This window comes from Leuciscus leuciscus, assembly GCF_965113295.1.
Source record: "Leuciscus leuciscus genome assembly, chromosome: 5".
Classification (NCBI taxonomy): domain Eukaryota; kingdom Metazoa; phylum Chordata; class Actinopteri; order Cypriniformes; family Leuciscidae; genus Leuciscus; species Leuciscus leuciscus.
Genome location: NC_138729.1, coordinates 45,820,413 through 45,837,250, shown reverse-complemented (window position 1 = coordinate 45,837,250; position 16,838 = coordinate 45,820,413). Strand labels below are relative to the sequence as shown.

Here is a 16,838-nt window from a genome sequence, read left to right as displayed (position 1 = left end):
GTAGACGTTCATAGATCGTCACATTTCAGACAGTAAATGACTATCATTCGGTTAAACAATATGACACCACTACATCACTAGAGTGAAACAAATAATTTAGGTATAATTAATTTGAACCAAGTGTACTTTGAAAACTGGAGTGTGATCACAAAATGAAAATAATATTTATGTCTATATATATCCATTCTGTTATTAATGTTGCTGTAAGCTTCTCACACTGCCTGTTCGTACTTCCTGTTCACTTAAAGGTCCCATGACATGAAATTTTCACTTTCTGAGGTTTTTTAACATTAATATGAGTTCCCCTAGCCTGTATATGGTCCCCAAGTTTCTAAAAATTTCAATCGGTGTAAATCGAGCTTTTGCTATCTTTCTCTGCCTTTGAGAAAATGGAGGTTCATACGCGCTGATCTTGAATCTCCTCCTTATGACGTCATAAGGAGGAAATGTTACCTCCCCTGTCTCTGCTTTGCCCGCCCAGAGATTTTCCGCCCATGAGAAAATGCGCTAGGAAGTAGGAACGCGCGCGCGCGATTTTAGTTTGTCCACGAGACGAGAGATATCATGGCTTTTGAGCGAGCGAAGCATAACAATTGCTCAATAATTGGATGTACAAATGAACACCGAAGGGTCAATACAGAGCTGGGCTTGCTGAACGTCTGAAACTAAAGTCTGGATCACTCTCTTTGGCTCAGCTACACACCTCGGACAAGTAAGTCAACTAATGATATATAAGTGTGTTGCTTTACTGTTTATGGTTAACGTTACCTAGATTTTACACGTAGAATGTGGCTGTAACATTAGCTATGCAGCTATGCAGTTTATGTGTGTGAATACACACACTGTAACGTGAGTGTTGTACACGTCTTTGTTATTTGGATAACCGTTTTCCTGTTGGTTATATGGCGCGCGCGATATCCGCATTTCAAGATCGCAGAGCTTGATGATATTGTAATAAGATAAATACAGACGTTACAGATCTCTCATGAAAAGGCAACAGTAGGTTCGCGTTAGCTACATGATAATAACTAAACCATCCGAATAAAGTACCGTATCCAGACATAATATTTTAAACTGACCATTCGGAAACGTCCTGCTGGAGCCGCTGAGTTGCAACTTCTTCATCCGTTGCTTCTCCATCTGGATCAGATTCTGGGTCAAACTGAAATGCTTGAAAGACTGCGTGTCTTCTTGCCATTGCTATATCCAACGTAAACATGCACGCCACGGTCCCGTTGCGCAAGATGGTCAAGGCCACACCCACCCTCCACCTCGCGCCGCCTTTCTCCTCCTCATTAGTATTTAAAGCTACAGACACCGAAACGGCCTGTCTGAAGGAAGCTCATTCTGGGACTGGCTTGTAGTGGCTATAATTCTGCACCGAGGCTGAATTTTTGGAAAGAGATTTCAGATACAGTACTAGGGACCACTAAGGCCTATATTAAAGCCTACAAAAAGTAGCATGTCATGGGACCTTTAAGCGTAATATGAACATTCAAAGCAAGAGTAATTTCAAAGACTGAATGGAATAAATACACTGTACAGATTCACTCACTTTTGGCTCACCAAATAAACAAAATGCACTCGTGAAAAAAAGAATGCATTAAAAAAACTGAACTTTCCCAAAAATTATAGTTTTTGAAGCATGAAGCATCAAATAAAATCTGGCTATCTATTTGTTAACCATATTGCCATGTAATGAAAATAGAGAAAATAGATTGAGGTTCGTTGTCACACAGTCTCAATACATTTTAGACAATACACAATAATGGTGGCAATGTTTAGCAAATATTTTTTTGGAGTACATATGCATGTATAGCTTTAATTAAATAGTCAAATTAATTCTAAGAGCAGGATGTCTTCTCGATCTGTGTTGACAACATTAAACCAATAATGCTTTGAGAGAACACTTTTCTAGAGTCAACAGTGCTAATGTAATTAGCTGTAGTGTTCTTATTACTCATGTTCAGTTGTTCCCAGAAATATCTTGTTCTAAAAGCTTCAAGTGGTAGTGCATGGTTTGTAGGCTCATCTTTGCTTTTTAAATGCCACTTCAGAACTCTAATTCAAAATGAAGAATGCAAGCATAGCCTATAGCCTATTTGCACATATATTGAAAAGTTTCGAGATTTCCTGGAATGCCATATATTTTGTACCCTAGTGAATGTGAGGTCACCCAGTACGCCTCCTAGAATGGGTGGAGGAGAAGGAGAAGGAGAAGCTATTAAAGTTAATATTTGAGTTTTAACGCATTTAATTATTGCAGGTTTACATAATATTCTGAGTTTGCATTTCAATGTTTTTATTCATTTTGAGGAATACTGAATCTGTTTTTGAGCAAGTGAGATGAGTAAATGCATGCTCACATTAGTATAATAATGCTTACTCTGCACTTCCTCACGATTTCTCTCAACATGGGGACAGGAGACGTCACTCAATAAATGGGAAAACAAAGTAACTTGCGTCACTTATTTGACATAGTAAGTAACTAAGACATTTTGTTGTAACTTTACTTTAACTTTAACTTTACTGGTTACTTAAAAAGTAATCTTTTACGTAACACCTTCAGCCGTGACTTATTCACGATACAGCACTAGCCTTGATTACCTTATTGCTTTTATAAAATGGTTACTACACAATATAAATATTAAAGCCAAAAAATATGTATCAGTGCAACTTTCATTAAGTAAAATACTAAAAGCCTGTCTTCCGCTGAAGAAAAAAAAATAGTCCCTCGCTGTGAACAGCAACAGAAGTTACAATATTTCACCATTAGATGGCAGCAGTCTTTATGAGTGAATCTGTCAGTCAGTAGAGAAGACTTTTATATTGAAAGGACTGAACTTGTGAACACAGAGAAGCAAGACACAAATGACAAATGATTAGCATGCAAGCGGGAAGGAAGTCGACCGGAAGTTGAAGCCGGCCGCGTGCCACCATCTTGTAGCAGAACTTCACCTGCTGTTAGCATCCCATTGAATCCCATTCATTTTGGCGTCACTTTGACAGCGAATAACTTTACATCTGAGGCGTTTAAAGACTCCATTTGTCCATTATTTATTTCTAAAGAAACACGACAATGTATAAAATGCCCCATTACCTTGTAGCTTATGTTATGGCCCCGTAAAAACAGTTTTTGTAAAAGTAGGCTAACGATTGCGTCATAACCACGCGACTCTCTGTCGCACAGTAGAGAGATTACCGTATTGACGGGAGGAGAAGCTTGCGGGCAATCGGGGAGATGTGGAGGCAAAATGACAAAATAATTAATCAGAATACCTAGCAAAAGTTTCTCCTGCTCCTAGCTCATGGACACCTCCTACTCACGCTCTCCGTCTCTGCAAGATTCGGAAGGGAATGATTCAGATTTCTCATGCCACAGCCACTAGAAGACAGACGGGTTGCTCACGTCACATATACGTCGTCAAGCTCAGTTTGAGTCTGCGCGTCAGGAACGGAAGTCCTAAAAAATCGCTGAAAATGGGCTTCACTTGCCTCAATTGAGTTCCAATGAGATGACTCTGTCCATTTCTTATACTGTCTATGTTAGCATGTCTGGGCACGGAAAACCCCTTAACTGTTAAAAGGACAAGATATCGCTGCGGCCATTAAAACGGATTTTTATTACAAATATAGGACTGACCTGAAGGAAAATGCTACATCTACTGTAAATGCAAGTATACTCGCTTACTCAATATCCCACAATACTCTACTTCAGTGGTTCCCAAACCTGTCCTGGAGTACCCCCAACACTGAACGTTTTCTTTGTCTCCCTAATCACATGGGTTAATGAGCTGATGAGTTGAATCAGGTGTGTTTGATTAGGGAGACAAAGAAAACGTGCAGTGTTGGGGGTACTCCAGGACAGGTTTGGGAACCACTGCTCTACTGCACTATTAGCTCCAATGAACAATATCAATGAGAACATGTTTACGCTGCTAAGAGTGGTTGCTAGGGGTTGTGTAGTGATACATAGAACCGTTGGGTGAAGCGGTCATAGCCGTGTTTTATCCAAGGGGGTAATCTTTCAAGCTTCCCCGGGGGCCGCCATTGATTAGCAGACCATCACCTGCTGTTAGCATCTCCATTGACTCCCATTCATTTTGGCGTCACTTTGACAGCGAATAACTTTACATCTGAGGCGTTTAAAGACTCCATTTGTCCATTATTTATTTCTAAAGAAACACGAAAATGTATAAAAGGCTCCATTACCTTGTATCTTACGTTATGGCCCCGTAGAAGCAGTTTTTGTTAAAATAGGCTAACGATTGCGTCATAACCACGCGACTCTCTGTCGCACAGTAGAGAAATTACCGTATGGACAGGAGGAGAAGCTCGCGGGCAATCAGGGGGACGTGGAGGCAAAATGACAAAATAATTCATCAGAATACTTAGCAAAAGTTTCTCCTGCTCCTAGCTCATGGACATCTCCTACTCACGATCTCCATCTCTGCAAGTTTCGGAAGGGAATGATTCAGATTTCTCTTGGCACGGCTACTAGAAGACAGACAGGTTGCTCACGTCACATCTACGTCGTCAAGCTCAGTTTGAGTCTGCGCAGTACGCTCAGCCATCAGGAAGTGAGAGCTTCTAATTGACTTCACTTTTCTCAGTTGAAGTCTATGGGGTCGCTGTGTCCATTTATTTTACTGTCTATGGTTTTATCGTGAATAAAACACAGCTATTGATCAGAATCAGGGACTGGAACTAACTGTTTTATAAAATGCGTTACTCCCAACACTGATTGTAAAGTGCAACGCAGTTGTGTCGTCAGTCGCATTAAAGCAGGGTGGATTCTGATTGGCTGTCAATTTTTTATCGTCCATCAGCTGGAAAAATTGTTCTGAAAGTGATTCCAATGATTTTAATTCTCTGTGCCTTTATCATTATAGTTGTGGTGTGAACTATTCTTTTATATTCAGAATGATTTTTTAGAATTAAATCCTCATGGTTATCGTTATAGTTATCAATCTTGGTTTGAACGGGCCTTAACCAATATCGTTAACGTGAGATAAAAACACACTTGCTAAAGCAACTCTGCCGTTTTGACTTGGTTCTATAAGTCATGCTTCGCAGTACCAGAGCGTTTCACATTGCAAGTGCAATGCTGTACTAGGTGAGCTAACAAGCATATTTACTTTATTTTATTTTATTAGTTTACAGATCCTTCACTATGGTAAAAGATGTCATAACATAATTTTGTGACATCACTCACCTCCCCACCTGCACCTCGACATCCTTCCTGTCTACGACTCTCTGACCTTCTCCATTTATCTCTTTTTTGCTGTTCTTGATGAGCTTCAGCACTGGCTCAATCTCCTTCAACAGGTCGTTGTTCTCCTCCACCCCATTGAGGAGGAGGGCTGAATGGCCTCCTTCTCTGATCAGAGTGTCCTGGGCCAGCAGGGGAATCAGGGGTTTGTTCTCCCACGGTTCTTTCCCGGGAGTGTAGGCAGAGGACAGGTTCTCTATCGCCCTGAGCTCTTTGGGCATGTTGGGCGTGAGGGGCGAGCATCGTTCGCACGGCCTGCTCTGAGGGGGGTTGACGGGCCTGGTGACGCGAACCGTTCTGGGTTTACCGTCGCCGCTCAGCGTGGTCTCCAGGTGAGTGGTGAAGCCCTCGGGTCCACGGAGGATCAGGATGGCGTGGCTTTCGGTTGACACGTTCTTCAGGGTCTCGAGCGCACGTTCGTAGCTCAGGTCCACCAAAGGCTTGTTGTTCACGGCCAGGACAATGTCGCCGACTTGGACCAGCCCACATTCCTCTGCCGCCCCGCCCCGAATGATGTCGGAGATGATGACGGGCGGCTTGCACACACGTTGTTTGACCAGAAAGCCCAGCCCACCGATCTTTCTTTTGAAGAGGCGCACTGAGATGATGTTGGGCTGCAGCTGACACACGCTGGGCTCAGATTCCTGCATTGTGTCTTCCTGTGCGTCAGCGCTGATCTGCAATTGAGTTGAATGTGACAAAGGAGAGCAACATGTCAGATGTGTCAGCCAAGGCAGGCGAAGACATGCGGAGATGCAAAACAATATAGGCCAGTAAAATTCACATTTTCATTGTACTGATGGCATCCTGTGACATTTAAGAAAACATTCAGACTCTCAATTAGGTCCAACTATGTCTGGATATAATAAGTATTGTAAGAACTGTTTTAAATGAATAGTTAAACAAAAATAATTTGTTCTAAGCTTGTATTCTTTCATATTTCCATGGAATAAAAAGCAGGCAAAAAAAATTAAAATACATGAAAGTAGTCCACACAACTCATGCTCTACATCAGGGGTGCCCAATCCTGCTCCTGCCAATGGACTGTCCTGCACAGTTCATCTCCAACCCTAATCAAACACACCTACCTTTAATTTTCAAGTGATCCTAAAGACCTTGATTGGTTGCTTCAGGTGTGTTTGATTAGGGTTGGAGATGAACTGTGCAGGACAGTCGATCGGCAGGAGCAGGATTGGGCACCCCTGCTCTACATGCTTTGATCAGTCCGATTTGTGAATGAATTTTGAATTTTGTCAATGAACTCTTGATCTGGTTCACAAATCAGACTGAATGATTCGATCACAAATCTATCTGACTCAGTGATCAGACCTTGAGTTTTCTGCTCACTGAAGGGGAACTTCAGCAAATAATGAACATTATTCAATAAAATTTCAGTCTAGTTCTCATACAAAACTATTGTACAGCTTCAGAACAATTTAAATATAGAGCATAAGTTGTGAAGATTCCTCCAAATTCAGTTTCTGTTCTACAGAAATATAATGGCATAATTTGGGTTTGGAACGACATGAGGGGGAGTAAATAATGACAGAATTTTCTTTTTTGGAATGAACTATTGCTTTACTTTGAATGAAAGTCATTATTTCTAAGAAAAAGCCATTCAGGTCAATTCGTCACAATATATATATATTTTTTTTTTATAATTTCAATGATAGAGTGGTGACTCATTTCACAGTGTACAAGCTGTGAACTTCAATTCACTCTTTCCTTTCTGTTGACAAGCCAGTAGCATTTCCTTCATGAGCATCATGCTCAGTCTCAATTAAACGTTCATGTAAGAAACACTTATAATCTACAGTCCTCCTGCATCTGGCCTTTCTTGGCAGCATGAAACGCATATGGCCTCGTGAGGACAACTATTGTCCAATTCTCTCAAAATGAGACATAACTAATTCAGATTTAGAGTCGTGGAAAGAGACATTACAATTGCAGAGACTGCTTTGTAATAAAGAATCGGGAAAAACAACTAGCTGACAACCTTCAATTGCAAAGCAGCTTCACAGTGTTCTAATAACTTTTTGTTTATAATACACTTGATTTCAAGAACTATTTGTGGATGATAAAATAACAAAAAATGCATTTGTTATAGATTACCATGACATTTCCCACTGAGAAAATCATGCCCTATACATGTCTAAGATCTTAAAGGAACATATTACATTCCTCAATTAGAATAGACATATTGACATTTTGCTGGTAAATGCTGCACTGTGAAAAATGAGCTTAATTTTGGTTACTTAACTGGTTTTATTCAAGACAACATTCTATTTAATATGACTGAATCAAGGTGACTACATTTGGTTTCATTTATGAAAGCAATTTAACTGTCAGAGCTCATGCTTTGCCAGAAATATTAATTCAAACAGTTAACATGTATTAGTGAATCTTGTGATAATATCCTTGTGATGTAACGTAATATAAGACATACGTTACAAAAAAAGCTTTCGTTTTTTTTATTTATTTTTTATCAAATACAAATGATTTGCACACATATTGTGGTCATTTTATAAAAAAAAATTAAGTCATGAAAATCAGTAAACAGTTATGTTTAAATAAATCTCATGCACAGATATTTCTGCTGTAAAGCAGAAAAAAGGGTAAATAACTGCCACATAAAGTGCATGCTTCAAACCTTTTCTTTATATCTTATATAAAAATAGAAACACACTGACAGTTCTCAAAAGCAGGCAGAACTTCACATACACAAAGACATTCAATCAGTTACAGCCTATAGACCTTTTTTAAAACCAAATGATAATAAATGTGCGTTAACTATCTGCAGGAGTTATCAAAAGCACTGACCTGCAGCCATGCATGCATGTTCAACAGGACACACCAGTTGCATCATGAGCTACAGCAACTCCACATGCCCATTTCACAAAGCATCATCGTGTACAGTATGCATTAATCATAAAATATACTTTCGAGAGTAAAAAAATATAAATATAGCAACGCAACTTACCTTTCCACTTTCAAAAGCTATAAAAATCGCCTCACACAGTGCGGTTATCACCTTTTCAATATTCCGATGGAAGGTTCAGACTTTTCCTTCTTGATGTCCCACTCAGAAGACGCGTGGCATGTCTGCGCGAGCCGCTGTATAAACACGCAGCGCGAGAGAAGCTCTGCGCTCCTGCCGCTCCGGTGCGCGAGCATTTATTCCGCGCGCACTGCTGTCATTCTGTCATCCATCCCTCCCGAGGCTCTGCCTCCCTCAATGGGAGGGTTTTACAACCCCACTGCACTCACATATATGGAAAGGAATCATATTTGCACAGTAATATGTGTACATCTTCATATTAACTGTTAAAACATTTATAATTAAAGCAGAAATCAAAATTATTTGAAATATGGGAGACCGGAGAGGATTATAAATTAACGCCAAGTTTAACCAAAAATATTAGCTAAACGGGTGAAATCACTATCATATACATGACCAACACAGTAGGCTATAAGCTGTGAGTAGATAAAGTGGAGTACAAATAACTATACAGCATTTGCAGGATACAAAACTATTTTGAGGCAAGACAGTAAAAGGTCAGGTCTGGTTTATAATTTGATTTATGATGAGACGTTCTGTTATGTTTTCAGATATGCACTATGCTTTTCTTTGTGTGTTAGAAATTTAACTTTAACTAAATATGATTAACACAATAAATCAATGCACAAATGCATTTATGTTTTTTATAGTTTAAACTCACCCTGGTCGTGGGGTAGGCTAGGTTCACTGTAAATAAATAAATAAATATATATATATATATATATATATATATATATATATATATATATATGATCAATATTTTTTTTTTTTTATACAAGATTCAACTCATTTTTAAAGTCAGTTGAATGTAATTTAAGTTGAAATGACTTTAACATCCAAGTTGATTGTTCTTAAAAATGTAAGGCTGCAACTTTTTTTACAGTACTTGTTGACATGAATATGTACTGTTTAGTTCTAGATTTCTAAACTATTTTAAATTGAAGTGGACAAAAATGCTACATCAAAGTTTGAGACACTTAGCACAACAAATCCCAATTTACAAGTAAATCACTCCCCAAAAATCATGACATGCATGTTGCAGCCTTTTCAATGAGTTGAAGTAAAAGTAAAATCAATGTGTCAAAGATCAATTCTGAATTCATATGCAACATGAAGATCTGTTGATCAAAGTTTTATTTTTCATTTGTTATTCAATAATAAATAAATAAAAACAGCTATATGCCAAGCAAGAATGCCTTTATCTGTGGACCTTCAAAGATTAGTGTTAAAGGTTTCCTGCATTACATGGTCAAGCAGCAGAAGAGAAGAACACACACACACACACACACACACACACACACACACACAAACTTTCTATAACAGATTACGAACATACTGTAGTGTTAATTTCCACACAAAGCTAAAACTTTTCACTGCAGGATACTAAAAGCTCTAGAACAAATTATAGAAAATGAATAATAATTATGAACACTGCATTATGAAGTTTTATCTGCCAATTTTATATTTGAGTACAGCTTGTATATTTGAGTTTACAACTTTATTTTAGCAACGCCCACACAATGTACAAAAACATGTTTTCATTTAATAAGAGGTTGAACCTAGGTCATAAAAAAAAAAAAATCTTGTTGGTGAGATGCTTTTTCTACTAAATAAATCTCTCGATGCAGCATGACGAACTGAAACTAGTCTTAATGTCATAATACAATGAAGGTTTTTGGTGTCAACGCCATGCAAACATTGCAAGCTAGATGTTTTTTCATAAGCTCTAATATTGTTTTGCAGTGTGTCATTCTGACAGGATCTTCATTTATACAGGCAGCATAAACAGACGAATATGAATTTGCACCGCAGGAGGAGAGACACGCTTCAGACTGACCACAGACTCACATCAGAGATTCTGATTACTTTAATAAACAAGCCCGTATTTATAACAAACTAAACTTCATTTAGAATAAATAAGCTATGTGATGTGCATTGTTAATGCATGCAGCGCAAAACAGAAAAAATAATAGTATAATTTTTTTTTTTTTTTTTTTAATCAAAATAAAAGCGTGAGACCACCAGATTATGTCTTACTCCTCTACTAACATTCAAAATAACCCTTAAAAGCACCACTTCATGTTGACTATAAATGTAGTATATATTTTTTTAATCTGAAGGGATTCTGTTGTGCATGGGCAAGTGTAGGGGGAATTTTCAATCTCTGATGTGAATAAATGCAAACACACACACACACACACACGGCCTGTCGGCCTGGTCGAGCCATTATGTCAGTCACTTCCGACTTGAGTGCTGCCATCTGCCCTATAATGAAACCGTGCACTGTGGCTCATCACACACACACTCACACACACACACACATACACACTTTCTTCTTACACCCATCTAATTCACACACACACAAAGCAGCAGCAAACAAACATTTACACATGCAACCTCTCAATGAAAGCTGCAGAAACTCAAGACATTTAGCTAAAATTACAAATGTTACTATTTTGGCATTTCTTTTTATAGCCATATTTTCAGTTTGCGAGGGATTGTGGGTAGAGTCACATTGCAACACATTGCCACTGCCAATTCTTGTCTGTGTAAAGGTGATATATAGTACACACACACACACACACACACACACACACACACACACACACACACACACACACACACACACACACACACACACACACACACATATATATATACTCCTAAACCTAACTCTAGCCATACATATTATTCATCTATCATTTCCCTCTGCTTTTAGGGATAAGAATGGTGTAGAAGCCCCTAAACCTTGTTGTAAGCCTAAACTTCACATTAACTATAAACTTATCCCCTCAAATCTGATTGGTTGATTGGAATATATATTAGGCTATATATAGTCCAATGAAATACAATTTAGCCTGTTTTGCCTCAGATTTCACACAGGTAAACAACACACACACACACACACACACACACACACACACACACACACACACACACACACACACACACACACTTGTGAATGTATGACCTTATATGAATGTATGATTTTTTTTAATCTCTGGTTGCCATGGAAACTTCATTCATTGTTGGTTATGTTGTTCTTTCTCATACAGGGTCAGAATCTTTAACACAGCAAATTTTCAGTTTGCAGAACAAACATTTTTCTTGTTAACCATGTATTATTATTTTGATTCAGATTACTTTTTAGAGTATCTAATAATAGTTTTCATTGATGGGTAACTCACAAATAAACAAAAAAATAACTGAAATAGTCTTTAAATATATGCAAATGTTTCTAGTGAAAATGCTTCTATTTTGTATTATTCTCTAATGGAATATACATTCGTTCAATACAAATTATATTATCAGCATGACATTCATTTCAAAGAGCGTTTTGTAAAATCTGACCTTTTGTTCAAAGAAGTTCACATGGCCCATTTCACCAATTTGAGTGCTATTTTAGTATCACTGAAATACTATTTTACTATTATAAACAGTTTGATGCCCTACCTGCCTGTCAACATAATGTATTTCCATTGCGCAGACATCACACGTCATCAGCAGCCGCGTTTTACAGTTCATCCTGAACCAAAACAACTTATGCTGCGTTCTCGCCATGTTATAGCCTAATTACCGTAATTAAGAGACGGGTCGGCAACCCGTGAGGTTCTTCTCAGAGAATGTCCTTGGAATTGTGTTTCTTTGGCAACTCTATCAACGCCGAAATTAACTGAGGCAGTCAGGTGTTACAACAAGAGCTCTATACGTTTTTTATGTTCAATATTATTGTAATGTTATGTGCTTTCGTGTGTTTTGAAGGAGGCGTGGCTTGGAGACTCTCTGATGGGAGGGTGGGGTCTCATGCTTTCAAAGCTAGCTTGCTAATGCTAGCCTCTCCGAAATTGCCTAACCTATTATTTATTTAAAGCAACAATATGTAATTTTTTAGCCGCCAGAGGTCGCATTTTCAAAACAATAACAAAGACGAAGCTTGATGATGCTATGAAGGAGAGTGGAACGATGGGAGATGTCGTTTTCAACAACCAGATATGTATAGAATTCACAAATCATATTATATATCAGCTAATAAATTAGTTTTTGTATTACCTGTACGTTTGATCACACTATGTTATGCCAGGTAGGCCTACGTGAAATGTAATGCTATTAGCCCGTTACTAATATGTGACTATTTGTCAAATTATTTGGTGGATTAATGCTGTGCAGTTGTACACGTTTAAAACAATCGTACTAAAAGTACATTTGAACAAACCCACAGTATTTGCAAGTAATGGCTAAATATTTTTATGCAACACATACTTCATTTTACTGCCATAGACTTGGTCACCAGACTCGATAAAAAGCGTTACTGAAGTACAAACAAAGTGCAATATAACTGTAGTGTATAAATAACATATATTTGCTTACCTGTCTATACATAGTTCCCACAGGCCAATTAATGTCACGTGACCTCCCCGGAGACGCCATCTTTGAGGGCATAAGCTGCTGTGTTTACAAAGTTTTAACATAGACAGTATAGAGTTTTACAAGCAAATTTCGAATATTTCTTTCTATTTATAATGTTACGAAAATCACGAAGAGACAAAGTGACAGATTATAAAGAGACTCTATTAACACAAGACAGAGAGAGGTGCAATGCGAAAATTTCAGTCATAAATGGTGTGGATCCGTATGCGCTAAACTGAGCACTGATTTTGCAGCTTTGCCTCAGATACAGTATTATCCATACATTATCTGGTATTGGCTAGGAGTTTTAACACATGTTAGCAATTACGAGCCTGGAAATATGTGCATGAATATGAATATACACGGCATGAAAATAAATAAAACTCGCGTGCAAATTAATTAATGTAACGGTTAATGCGGAACTACTTTATACGCGGGTTCTTTAGGGACATAATCTGAGATTGCAAGGCTGGAATGTCTGTGTGTGCGTCAGTCTGTGTGCGTGTGGCAGAGTGAGAGAGAGAGTCGCGGGCGCGATCGAACAGTGGAAACAATGTTGTTTTTGTATGTTTTTAATACCTCGTCATTTTGTATACAGGACATCATTCAAACTGCAAAGTGTTAACTTATATTTGTGTACACTCGCAATAAAACACAACAAATTCTTGCGTGTTTTGAGGGAGTTTCTTTCCTGTTTATCCTCGCCAGCCATAACCTCCATCGTTGTTCTGACGCTTAACGTTAGTCTTCTCACATTCATGAAGTCTAATGACGGGTATACTGTAAAATCCAAATTTAACTGAACCTCCGGCACGATTTGAACATCCCTTGACCCAGCAGGAGATGACCATTTTCACTATTTATCACGAAATTAACTCGTTTCAGCTTCTTCTTCTAATGTTCTGCCCACAGCATGCCCACAGAAATGGCGCCGGTGTTGTGCCGAATTTCGACCCCCGCCAAATTATTACCCCCCTAGTATTGGTAGGTTTAGGATTAGTTGTGGGGGAGGGATTAGGATTAGGGGTGGGGTTAGGATTAGGCAATCAGGTACTGACTTCAACGAGGGGGGTAATAATTTGGCAGGGGGTCGAAATTCGGCACAACACCGGGTCGGCAAATGCCCGTATGTTGTGACGTCATGTAGGAACTATGTATTAAAACACATGCGAGAGCAGAGTCTCTGTGGGCAGATCAAGTCCAAGTTTGTCGCAAACTCTTCCCATCCTGAAAATGCGACGCCAATATTGATCCTTGTTTTATTTCTCCATTTTTCCCAAAGCCTGCTTGCCTAAGTTGATCTATATTTACGTTTTTTGGGGGATTTTCTGTACTCGCCAATCTATAATCGTGAACCACGATGCAGTGGCGGCTGGTGAAAAATATCTTAGGTGGGGCTGTGCCATATTCAGTCAGTTTCAATAGTCTGGTAACCATAGGAGCCATCAGGTCTTGTTGTGGCTCTTCCTCAACACATCCGTCAAGCATCCACTCTTCTCTCATTCAAAAACCTCTTAACAAATTTTTTTTTTTTTCTGAATATTACTCTTCAGCTCACAGTCTGTAAATTCTATCTTATTATATGTTGTTTGTTTGAATCCCTCTTTGTTTGTATCTTTAACCTAACTTTGTAAGTGACCTCTGTATATTACTTTCTGCCCTTGGTGTGTGTATTGTGCTTTGATGTTGATTTTGTTCTATTCCTTAACCCAGTGGTTCTTAAACTTTTTAGAGGGTTGTACCCCACGAGGCTTTTAACATCCTCCTGCGTACCCCCCTGCTCTTGCAAAATGTGGCAATTGTTAAATGTCTTGAGGATTTTTCTTTTTATTTTGAAAGTTCAATAAAATAAAATCACTCTTTAACAGATTTTCAATGAGGAAATGGAGGTGAGACTGCAGGAAATGGAGGAGGTGAGCTGAAGCAAGAACTTGATAAACTTTATTAAAGATGACAATGTTAAAGTAAAATATTACACTGCTTATCCGAGTTATGCCATTTTTCAGGTTTTGTTGTGCCACATCATGCCACTTCTGCCTCCAGGAAAAAAAATGGACACCTTTTCAGATGGTTCTTCTCACCTTTATGCGTCTCAGGTTGGATCTGCCAATTCAACGCATTGCCCATCTATTCAGTGTGCACAGAGAAACTGTTAATGCTGCCTTTAAGGAAACTGTGAGTGTTTTGTATTCCCGCTCGTCTCCACTTGTGCACTGGCCAGACAGAGAGAGTTTGCGAGTCAGTATGCCACACAAGTTTGTGGAGGCATTTGGAAATCGCGTTGCTGCCATTGTGGACTGCTTTGACGTTTTTATTGAACGACCCTCAAATCTTCAGGCAAGGGCACAGACATTTTCAAGCTACAAGCACAGTCACACTCTGAAATACCTAATAAGCATTACTCCACAAGGAGTCATTTCTTTCATCTCCAAAGGATGGGGTGGGCGCACCAGTGACAAACGAATTACTGAGAACTGTGGATTTCAGGACAAATTACTGCCAGGTGACTTGGTATTAGCGGATCGAGGGTTTGACATAAAAGAGAGTGTGGGATTGATGTGTGCTGAAGTAAAAGTTCCAGCATTTACAGAGGGACAACAGCAGCTGTAAGCGAAGGATGTAGAGGAAACAAGACGCATCGGTCACCTGAGGATACATGTGGAGAGAATCAATGGTGTAAGAAACAAATACAAAACCCTGTCATCAACCATTCCTATCAGTATGGTTCTTCCATGTTTCATGTTCTTTCATCTGTGAAAAAGTCAGTAATTATTTAGTGCCAATATTAAAAGGTTGAGGCATTCTTACACAAAAACACACATATTGCACAAACTTTCCATTTGCATTTGAAACTCAAACTGTTCAGTAACTTTCTCAGACAGGTGCTTCATATCCCTCACTCCAGTAACTGTCCATGCTGGATCTGTACCCATTGTTTTAAAAAGTAAGCACGGAAAGCAAAATAAGGCATTGGCATGACAGCATCCAGCTAGCCAGGCCTTTCTAGTGTACCAGCTCTGAGAGAAGCCTCGCATGCACTGCTTTCCTTTATTGCTAGCCTGCTGTCGGATAGAGGTGGGCACGCTTCTAATGTGTCTATGGTTTCTACAAGCGGAAACCGAGGATAGCGCGGATATTAAGTCACTGATAGGCGACAATGACCAGGGACGAGCCTTTATTAAAAACTGGAATTTCTCTGTATTTACAAATGCGTGGGAACTTTTGGGAAGTACACAACTGCATGAAATACTGTATATCACACTGTGAAAGTGGTTTTTGAATATTTTATGTAAAAAATATTACATATTGTACCTTTATTAAAAGTAACAAATTTTTTTACAAAATTTTTTATGGTTTTAGGTATACTATAATAATCCTTAAAAATAAACAAAACCTTGTGTGAAAATTAAACCTTGTGTGAGATAGTGTGACATATTGTGAGAATAGATTTCACTAGAAATAGCATAAGAAGGTTTTTTTTGTTTTTTTGTTTATTTTTCAGCCTGACCAAGGGTACTGCCTGAAGCCGAATTGTAATATTTCACTTGACAAATCTATGATAGCAGCCTTCTGACGTCGTAGATGGGGGTATTTTTGACAAAACTCGGTTAGATTTGTGACAGGTCAGCTGCATTTTAGGTAGATAACTGTATGTTCGAGATAAATGTGACAGATGTTGCCTGTAATCATAGTCTCAGTGGCATGTCAGGCATGAGAGCGACTGCAGTACGGCCCCTGGACCTCTGAAGTCAGAAACGCTCCTCACTCACTCTGATCTCATAGTCTGAAGGGTATCAGTAGCCTATAGCGGTATACAGTATTATACAAAACTGTTTATATTCCACTCTTGCATGTCTTTTGCTTATGCCAGTAACTGAGGGTAAAAAATTGCTTTCACCAATTGAACCAATCATATTGATAGATTAAACGTCGACTGTAGACGTTAGGGGACGTCGACTGTAGACGAGACCCAGGGGACGTCGATGGTAGACAAGACCCAGGTAGGCTTACTAGGTAGGTTTGAAATAGAAATAGAGAAAAATCTACCACATTACTCACCCTCAAGCCTCACCTTACTCACCTTTTTGTGCACAAAAAACA

General features: G+C 38.8%; 1 protein-coding gene across 4 annotated transcripts in view; it reads right to left on the bottom strand.

Moving 5' to 3' along the window:
• The window catches only part of nos1 (nitric oxide synthase 1 (neuronal)), a gene marked incomplete at its 3' end in the record, with an annotated part of 59,893 nt that extends 51,457 nt beyond the window's left edge, over positions 1–8,436 (bottom strand). For all 4 annotated transcript variants that reach the window (XM_082170802.1, XM_082170803.1, XM_082170804.1 and 1 more), the window contains exons 1-2: positions 8,253–8,436; positions 5,216–5,949 (exon numbers count right to left, since the gene is read on the bottom strand). In XM_082170802.1, the coding sequence (XP_082026928.1) occupies positions 5,216–5,922 (707 nt within the window). In that variant the 5' untranslated portion in view covers positions 5,923–5,949; positions 8,253–8,436. The remainder of the gene's footprint in view (positions 1–5,215; positions 5,950–8,252) is intronic.
• Positions 8,437–16,838: the final 8,402 nt, after the last annotated feature.